Source organism: Doryrhamphus excisus, chromosome 1 (genome assembly GCF_030265055.1).
Source record: "Doryrhamphus excisus isolate RoL2022-K1 chromosome 1, RoL_Dexc_1.0, whole genome shotgun sequence".
Lineage (NCBI taxonomy): Eukaryota > Metazoa > Chordata > Actinopteri > Syngnathiformes > Syngnathidae > Doryrhamphus > Doryrhamphus excisus.
The window spans coordinates 2604400-2614539 of NC_080466.1; the positions used below are offsets into that span (position 1 = coordinate 2604400).

At 38.3% G+C, this 10140-nt stretch overlaps 2 protein-coding genes across 2 annotated transcripts in view; both read left to right on the plus strand.

The window, feature by feature from the left end:
• The window catches only part of abcc6a (ATP-binding cassette, sub-family C (CFTR/MRP), member 6a), a 47462-nt gene extending 40010 nt beyond the window's left edge, over positions 1-7452 (plus strand). Inside the window, exons 25-31 of the mRNA XM_058070653.1 lie at positions 19-145; positions 3466-3567; positions 3716-3862; positions 3944-4102; positions 4210-4376; positions 4799-4993; positions 6146-7452. Coding sequence (XP_057926636.1) covers positions 19-145; positions 3466-3567; positions 3716-3862; positions 3944-4102; positions 4210-4376; positions 4799-4993; positions 6146-6254 — 1006 coding nt within the window. The 3' untranslated portion in view covers positions 6255-7452. The remainder of the gene's footprint in view (positions 1-18; positions 146-3465; positions 3568-3715; positions 3863-3943; positions 4103-4209; positions 4377-4798; positions 4994-6145) is intronic.
• A 333-nt stretch (positions 7453-7785) lies between these two features.
• Positions 7786-9536, plus strand: cep20 (centrosomal protein 20). The gene is made up of 4 exons (XM_058075476.1): positions 7786-7890; positions 8135-8332; positions 8651-8735; positions 8974-9536. The coding sequence occupies exons 1-4, from the start codon at positions 7863-7865 to the stop codon at positions 9083-9085; spliced, it is 423 nt and encodes a 140-aa protein (XP_057931459.1). The 5' UTR covers positions 7786-7862; the 3' UTR covers positions 9086-9536.
• Positions 9537-10140: the final 604 nt, after the last annotated feature.

The following is a 10140-nucleotide window of genomic DNA, read 5'->3' on the forward strand; positions in this document are numbered from 1 at the left end:
TTGAAGTTTTACCCATAGATGGTTGGCTGTCAATCTGGAGTTTGTCGGTAACGGAGTGGTGTTAGCAGCTGCCATTCTTTCTGTAATAGGAAAGAATACCCTGAGTCCAGGCATAGTGGGTCTGGCTGTGTCGCACTCCCTACAGGTAAGAAGCCAGTACACTAAAGGAGTCTTCATGCAGTCCATCCCCACCCACAAATGTCTACTTTTAAACGCCATAAATACCATAAACCAGGGGTCTCAAACTTGCGGCCCATACCGATATATGTAACATGACATATCTCTTGAGGAGGAATGAACACATATGTGTTTTTTTTAATATCAGATTTCATGATTGTGAAAAAAAATTGGATATCAACCAATATTGCATTGTTATGTGTTATGTTCAAATGTTACTATGAAAAACAGCTGGGAAAGATGATTAACCACGATTAATCACGATTAAAGGACAGGGAAAAATCGGATATCAACCAATATTGCATTGTTATGCTAATAAGTGGTACTATCAGACATCCCTAGTAGATATGGCTTGGCATTTTTTTTTTGCAAATTTCCCCACTGAGGGACGAATAAAGGCATATCTTATCTTATCTCTTATATTAATGCGGAAGTGAATTTTGCTGAATATAAGTATGCTCCGAAACCTGTGAACTCAATGATGTGGTGCCTTTGAATGCAACACCTCATTTCTCACAATTACACAGTAAATTGCGATTCAAATGTTACTATGAAAAACTGCTGGGAAAGATGATTAATCACGATAAATCACGATTAAAGGACAGGGAAAAAATCAGATATCAACCAAATATCGCATTGTTATGCTGATAAATGGTACTATCAGACATCCCTAGTAGATATGGCTTGGCATATTTTTTTTTGCAAATTTCCCCACTGAGGGACGAATAAAGGCATATCTTATCTTATCTTATCTTATCTCTTATATTAATGCGGAAGTGAATTTTGCTGAATATAAGTATGCTCCGAAACCTGTGACCTCAATGTTGTGGTGCCTTTGAATGCAACACCTCATTGCTCACAATTACACAGTAAGCTGCGATTCAAATGTTACTATGAAAAACAGCTGGGGAAGATGATTAATCATGATTAATCACGATTAAAGGACAGGGGGGAATCGGATATCAACCAATATCGCATTGTTATGCTGATAAGTGGTACTATCAGACATCCCTAGTAGATATGGCTTGGCATATTTTTTTTTGCAAATTTCCCCACTGAGGGACGAATAAAGGCTTATCTTATCTTATCTTATCTCTTATATTAATGCGGAAGTGAATTTTGCTGAATATAAGTATGCTCCGAAACCTGTGAACTCAATGATGTGGTGCCTTTGAATGCAACACCTCATAGCTCACAATTACACAGAAAGCTGCGATTCCAATGTTACTATGAAAAACAGCTGGGAAAGATGATTAATCATGATTAATCGCGATTAAAGGACCAAAAAATCGGATATCAACCAATATCGCATTGTTATGCTGATAAGTGGTACTATCAGACATCCCTAGTAGATATGGCTTGGCATATTTTTTTGCAAATTTCCCCACTGAGGGACGAATAAAGGCTTATCTTATCTTATCTCTTATATTAATGCGGAAGTGAATTTTGCTGAATATAAGTATGCTCCGAAACCTGTGAACTCAATGATGTGGTGCCTTTGAATGCAACACCTCATTTCTCACAATTACACAGTAAATTGCGATTCAAATGTTACGATGAAAAACTGCTGTGAAAGATGATTAATCACGATAAATCACGATTAAAGGACAGAAAAAATCGGATATCAACCAAATATCGCATTGTTATGCTGATAAGTGGTACTATCAGACATCCCTAGTAGATATGGCTTGGCATATTTTTTTTTGCAAATTTCCCCACTGAGGGACGAATAAAGGCATATCTTATCTTATCTTATCTTATCTCTTATATTAATGCGGAAGTGAATTTTGCTGAATATAAGTATGCTCCGAAACCTGTGAACTCAATGATGTGGTGCCTTTGAATGCAACACCTCATTGCTCAAAATTACACAGTAAGCTGTGATTCAAACGTTACTGTGAAAAACAGCTGGGAAAGATGATTAATCATGATTAATCACGATTAAAAAGACAGATTAATCGGGGGGGTTTCGATTAATCAGATTTTTTAAAATCATTTGACAGCCCTAATTATTATAGGTTATTTGCACTTTCAAAATTCTGTCCTAAAAATGACAATAATGCTCAATTTGTATTCATGTAACAATATGCATCTACTATACTGTATATTATTATCAATGAGAATCAAGAGTCGGCATTGCATTTACTGTTTTGTCAAATGATGTACAGCAGGGGTCTCAAACTCGCGGCGCGTGGGCCAAATGCGGCCCGCGAGACGCTAGTTTGAGCCCCCCCACCTTGATACCAAAGTTTAATGTTGAAATGACAGCTTAAAGCTGTGTGCACACCGGACACAATTAACATGATTTTGCCCCGCCCATACTGTTACCCTACCCTGTTACCCCGCCCCCTGTTTTGCTTTGGATTAGCAATGAAGCTAAAGGCTTATGACGTGTACGGGTACAAATAAATGCAGGAAATGATTTGGAATAAAAGGGAAAATACACGTCAAGATAAAGCATCTCATTAAAACATGTTGTTAAAGTTACGACGCTGCTCCCAGATGGAACTGAGATGCTACGATGCTAACTTGCTAATTGGGTCAAATTATTAAGTTTCATTAATGTTCATGTTAAAGGTTAAATAACTGTTAATACTGTACATTTGAATATGAAAAAAATAATTTCTCTAACAACTGTATGTGGTTTCTTACGGTTTTCTTATTTGCTGTTTTATTATTATTTTACTTATTTATGATCGATTGATTGATTGATTGATTGATTTATTGTCTTTATTCTTAATTTGTTTATTTTTTTTTATCTTATTTTGTGTATAGAAAAATAAAAATTAAGATATTTGAGAACAGTGGAATGTTTTATCAGCTATTTTGGTGTGGAAAACCGGAACCAAAGTACTAAAAAAGGGTACGGTATAGCAGAAGCAAAAGCATTGAAGATAGTTTTTTTTATTGATTTTTTTTCCAGTTTTTAATAAATGCGTTTTTGGGTTTTGTTTTTTTTTAAACCCGGCTTCACCCAGAACCTAGCTCCTGGTGGCCCCCAGGTAAACTGAGTTTGAGACCCCTACCATAAACCAATTTAAGCTGATTTACTGCATATAAAGAATACTTCCTAAACACAAGTTGAGGTTCACCGCTGACTGCTTTCTATGCAACTCGAGCTTTACAAAGATGGATTTTCTACCACTAAAGTGTCTTATTATAGATATTGTGAACGTTAAAGGAATTTCTACAAATATAAAAATGTTGTATTCTTTCAGTTGTATCTATTGCCAGGTTTTTGCACCAGTATATTTCTCGCATGGTTATAATAAATTGACTTTATTGCAGGTGACTGGAATCCTGAGCTGGATTGTTAGATCCTGGACTGATGTGGAAAACAACATTGTTTCAGTGGAAAGAGTAAATGAGTATGCTGACACTGCAAAAGAGGTTAGTGTTTCCACCACACACACACACACACACACACACACATGCACACATTGTGCAAGTTTTGGTTCATTGGTTCATTTTTTTTTTTTCAAATATAAAAATACACTATACACTCAGTGACTTATTCCCTTCTCTTGACGTTACACAGGCCAGCTGGAGCCTAGAAGGCAGCTCGTTGCCTCTGGCCTGGCCCCAGACGGGCACTATAGAGTTCCAGGACTACGGACTTCAGTACCGCAAAGGATTGGAGTTGGCTTTGAAAGGCATTACCTTGCAGATTCATGAAAGAGAGAAAGTGAGTCATTTTGATTGCGGAATGATGCTTACACAGACACTGAATTATTTTCATATATAAGACCTCCCAAATATGTTCCAGGTGGGTATTGTTGGAAGGACGGGAGCTGGGAAATCCTCACTTGCCCTGGGAATATTTCGAATCTTAGAGGCAGCAAAAGGAAACATTTTTATAGATGGCGTCAACATTGCCGATATTGGACTTCATGATCTTCGATCACGGATTACTATCATTCCTCAGGTAAGTTATTTACAACAAATACTCTACTCTGGATTTCCTTATATAAACTGCTAAGATTACTTTGAACTGATACTTACAACTTACTTATCTGTGGGACTTCTTCTCAGGATCCTGTGCTGTTCTCCGGCTCCCTACGCATGAACCTTGATCCCTTTGACACCTACACAGATGAAGAAGTCTGGAGTTCACTCGAGCTCGCTCACCTCAAGAACTTTGTGTCCAGCCTGCCTGAGAAACTCAACCATGAATGTTCCGAGGGGGGAGAGAACCTTAGGTATGCATTCTTAGACCATCCACAATTGAGACACCCTTAAAAATGTCTATTTTGACATGAACAGGAGGTCATCAAACGCCTCCTTCACCCACGATGAAATAAATGTACACAATGTATCAAAAGAAACACTTACTATTAATATGTATGCAAAACAATACTATTTTATGTTCATTTATAACCCGCAAGGCATGCTGGGTAACCTCATGCTGTGTTTTTGGGCTTCCCAGAAGGTAAATTTGCATAAAATGGCAATGTTTTGCATGTGTAATATTATATATTTTTTTGTATATGTGTTTTTTTATATGTTTTATTATATGTATAATTATTGTATTGCAATTGGAAAAACATAATGGCAAAAAATAATATCAGTGAGTTTGAGACCCTGGCTAATATTGCTTCTTATCTTCCGCAAATGTGTCCAGTTTGGGTCAGCGCCAACTTGTGTGCCTGGCAAGAGCTTTGCTGAGGAAAACCAAAATCCTGGTTCTGGATGAGGCAACAGCCGCCGTGGATCTGGAGACCGACACGCTGATCCAGTCCACAATCCGCACACAGTTTGAAGACTGCACTGTTCTTACCATCGCTCACCGCCTTAACACCATCATGGATTACACAAGGTATACGTTGAAGTCTAATACGGTACAGTACAGCCCTGCAGGGTTTTTTACATCAACATTTGCAATAAAAGTGTAATTAGATTAGATTGAGATTTAAGCCCTAAATATGCCCAACATGTTTATTCGACACAATTAAAGGGGACCTATTAAACTCAGTTCTGGACTACGCGATAACCCGCACAGAAAGCTTTCTAGATCTTCCAGACTCTGCACCTCTTCCTGTAGTGTCTCCTGTATCTCTTGACTTCCGCTGAAACGGTCTGTGTAATTTGACTCCCTACACTTGCTCCACTCACACAGCTTGTGCGTGGGCATGCCCATATAAGGAAATACAATAAGGAAAGGGATATAAGGAAAGGGAATACAACATTGTAGCAATATTTATAGGTCAGAAAAGGCAAAGAAAAAGCACAATAGGTCCCATTTAAAGTATAAAATGTACTATAGGGGGCGGCACGGCGGTCGAGTGGATAGCGCACAGCCTCACAGCTAGGAGAAAAAGGTTCAATTCCACCCTCGGCCATCTATGTGTGGAGTTTGCATTTTCTCACATTCCAAAAACATGCTAGGTTAATTGGCGACTGCAAATTGTCCATAGGTATGAATGTGAGTGTGAATGGTTGTTTGTCTATTTGTGCCCTGTGATTGGCTGGCTGCTGTACCCCGCCTCTCGCACCAAGACACCAGCACCCCCCGCCACCCTTGTGAGGAAAAAGCGGTAGAAATTAATTAATGAATGTACTACAGGTACTTGCCACTAATGAATGGACGATGATCAATGAACAGCACACATCTATGGTGCGTTTAAGGACCATGAAACAAGGTGCAAAATGTCTATGTTTGACAAAAAAGAAGTAAAAAAAACATTATCAAGTTATTATTTTTGCGGACAAAAATGGCCTAATATATGAGAAAAAAAATGTCACTAATGAATCGCAAATGTATTTGATCACTTGATTTATTTATAGCATTTTTTTCATTAAAGGAGTGTTGGTGACATATATAGAAATGACAATATGCATTATTAGGTGGAGTTCCCCAGTCCAAACAACTTCTACCCACACCTATAAATACACTGAATGAATGTACAGAATATTTGATGTTCCCATTATGTTAGACTGCAGTCAAAAAAATCTTCTTGTTTCTCCACAGAGTGATCGTTATGGACCGTGGCCACATCTCAGAGATGGACTCTCCAGCCAACCTAATTGCACAGCAAGGACAGTTCTTCCGCATGTGCCGGGAAGCCGGGCTGGTGTAGTTCTTTTCAGGCGCTCCAATGCAAACTTGGCACCTTTTTTTTTTTGCATGGCTTTTCAACAAAAGTTGAAGTAGCCCTTCCAAGCATTGTGGCAGCTCAACCCCAGGGCATTGTGATTGACTGTCCAGAGATACTGCCGACATTTGTGCCTAGTCTTTGGTTTCTCACACACACGGAAGTTGTTAACCTCAGATTATGAACATCCAAACAAAGCTATAAAAGTGGGTTGCTGGAAGCGTGCAAGCTATTAATAATGTATATGAAGAAAATGGAATTTTTCTATTTGAGGATTAAGCCAAAGCCTGGAATGAAAGAGGACCGGAATTTTAAAAGACTTTTGGGCACAGTATTATTTTTTGTAATTTTTGGGAACAGTATTATTTTTGTAATTTTCTACGTGTTATAAAGCACAACATATTTTTTATGTTTTTCTCAGGCTTTAACATTGATGTTTACTCTCACGTTTTCAGCCTTGAATGACAAAAAACAGGTTACACTATTTCCATTCCCAGTCGGCCTCGTGGTCCCAGAAACGAGCATCGACTCTGACATACTGACCCTGCGGAGGGTTCAGCCTGGCAAACATGAGGGAAGTGAGGTTTTCATAACCGTCAGAAATGAGCTTGAAGCGACCAATTTAGAATATTTATATGACAGAGAATAGGGGGAAAACAATAGTGTGGGCCAAGGCATTCAGAGGCTGTTGTTTATGTCAAAGTAAACACATGAAGTCCAAAGAAACCGTCATGGTTAGTTTTAACTTGATGCCTACATCTGAAAAACCGCCATGAATGAGGAGAATGTCTATTCTAAACAATAATAATAAATCTTGGTGAGTGATTGTCTCTCTGCCACCACCGCACAACTCAGGCCATACATATATATATATAAATGCGTATATATACAGAGAATTCACTATTCTATTTTTTTGCTGAAGCTACAGTGTAGATACTCCTCAAAGACCTTTAGCCTTGATTCCAAGAATTATATGAACTTTTTTGTAGAGAAAAGTCATATACTGATTTTGTCTTACTGGTTTAGACAATATATTCAAGTAAAAACCATGTAGTTTATGTGGTATTTCAAAATTCTGAGGATTGTATTATATTTATACTTTTTTTATAACAAGCTATTTCATTTTTCACTGATCAATTTCTATTATTGTATTGTAAATGCCGGATGAAAATAAATGTATTTGACTCAATACTGTAATAGGGTGTGTTGGAGTTTTTATTTGTGATAAACTGTGAATGGAGAAAAATGTGAGTTTTAGGAGTTCAATTCACGTTTAATTAATTCACTTCATTTGCTGATTACAGCACAAAACACTATTTGTTTTTAATAGCTGTAAACTGTTGTTATCAGATCTATGAAGAAATTTGAAAAATAGATTATTAAAATATTTCACTCTGTGGCTAGTGAAGGTATAGAATATAAGAGTTTCACTTTTTCAATTGAAAGACTGAAATAAATGAAAATTTTAAAGATATTCTGCATTTTGGTCCCATCTTATGTAGTACTAAAGAATAGTCGCTAGGTGGCAGAAACGATCAGATTGTCATTTAAATTGCGCGAAGAAAAGCCATTGGTTTGTTTACGCTTGTTGCAATGGCGACCATCACTGAACTGAAATGTGGTAAGTTATTAGCTTACTGTGGTTAAGAGTATTACATTACTAAACTGGAAATTGCAACCATTGTTATAATAACAGAATTCGTTGTCGTCTTGCTTGGTGATGTTTTGTACGCTGTAAATAACTACGATTATGCTAGCATAAGTAGCACTAGCTTCGCTAGCAAAGTTGTCCAACACAGTTCCAGTTATGATAGTTCAGAGTGACTACACAGACTAGCTAATGGGTTCAAATCCACACATTTTAGCCGTCCGAGAAACCCTCGAATCCCGCGGGGTGCTGGGCCAGCTGAAGGCTCGTATCCGCGCAGAGGTGTTCGGCGCCCTGGATGACCAGCGCGAACAGCGTCCGTCGTTGTCCCACGAAAACCTGCTCATCAACGAGCTCATACGAGAGTACCTGGAGTTCAACAAGTACCGGTACACTGCGTCGGTTCTGACAGCAGGTAAGTCGTCTCTTGCGTCATTACGGTAAATATAAAATATTTCATAACACTACATTATATTTTACACACCTGTGTACAATACAGTAAAATGGAGGTCTGCTAATCGACATTGCAACGTCACACCATCACTCACTGAAAGAAGCACAAAACAATACTTGTTTTGCTCAAGATTATTATTATTGGACTCTGCACTGTGGTCAAAAGTCTTCCTTTTTAACAGAGTGGAACAAAATTTGACAGTTTTTTTCCTACTTGCCCAATGCTCATTGTTGAACAAAATGTATTTCTAAACTGGGCTCTAAATGTTTGTTGTCCCAGAGTCAGGCCAACCCCAAGTTCCCCTGGATAGACACTTTTTGGCCAGCGAGCTGAGAGTCACAGAGGATATGAGCTCCAAGTCCGTGTAAGTGTTTTTGTCTGGGAATAGCCAGTACACACATATTTTGGAGTTTTGATCATTTGTTGGACAGATCTATTACACTTTCGCACACAGAGATTACATAACCACATCTTTGTTTTTGCATGAGTTTTCCCCTCAGTTACATTTTGTACTTGTTATATCACAGAATCATGCAATATTCCCCCATACTATAATTTGAAATATAATATATTAATGTTATATTTTTCCAATAACCTTCCAGGCCACTCCTGTACGGGTTGGTGTCCCACTTCCTGCATAGTGGCGATGACGAGAGGAAAGTGTTCCTAAGGGGTCCCGCTGTTGGCAACACAGGACATAAAGCAGACAGCTAAAAGATGTTCCTGTGTTGTAGGTGAAAATCATAATTTATTTATCTAATTTGTATTCCGGCGGATGAGTGGTTAGCGCACAGGCCTCACAGCTAGGAGACCCAAGTTCAATTCCACCCACGGGCATCTCTGTGTGGAGTTTGCATGTTCTCTCCACGCATGTGTGGGTTTTCTCCGGGTACTCCGGTTTCCTCCCACATTCCAAAAACATGTTAGGTTAATTGGCAACTCCAAATTGAATGTGAGTGTGAATGGTTGGTTGTCTATATGTGTCCTGTGATTGGCTGGCGACCACCTCTCGCCCGATGACAGGTGGGTTACCTGCTGAGAACCCCGACACTCTTGTGAATGAATAATTTGTATTCCAAAATTTAGTAGTTTTTTTGTCTTTTCACTACTGCTATGGTCATGTTTTTTAGTTAGTTCTGTCATTGAAAATAAATGTTTTCTAAAGCATTTAAGTGTGCTGTTCATAGGGATTACCACACGGTGGCGGTCTTACCTTAGAGGAGACTGCCTTTCAGTATAACGCCCATGGTGGCTTAACAGAAAGACATTGTATTGCCATAACATTCATTTTCTATACATATCTATGCTGGAGTCTTTCCCAGCTGGCTCCCACAAGCCAGTTTGCCAAAACAATTGTGCCTTCTTGAAAATAAATACTATAGCCGAGAGTGGACTGTAATGGTGAATCCTTCATTTCACTACCCTCAGTCCAAATAAGTGTGCAATCAGGGTTTAATTTTTTTTTTTTAAATGTAAAATTATACTTTTACTTATATTTATCCTCTTGTAAGGGAAGCTGAAATTTTTACCACTCTTAACATCTGGAACTAATTATTTATTATTGCATTTTTTTAAACACAGACACTACATTTTTGCCCTCAGTAACACGCAAATCCAACTCCTAGCTGCTTTTGAAACAATCCTTTTATCTATGCTGTATCCACCTCTTGCTGTTTACATCCCCGCACAGTCGCCATCCAGCATGGCAGATTTCAGATTTAAGTGTGTGATAAAACAGATAAAATGTACAGCTTACATGTACTGTTCAC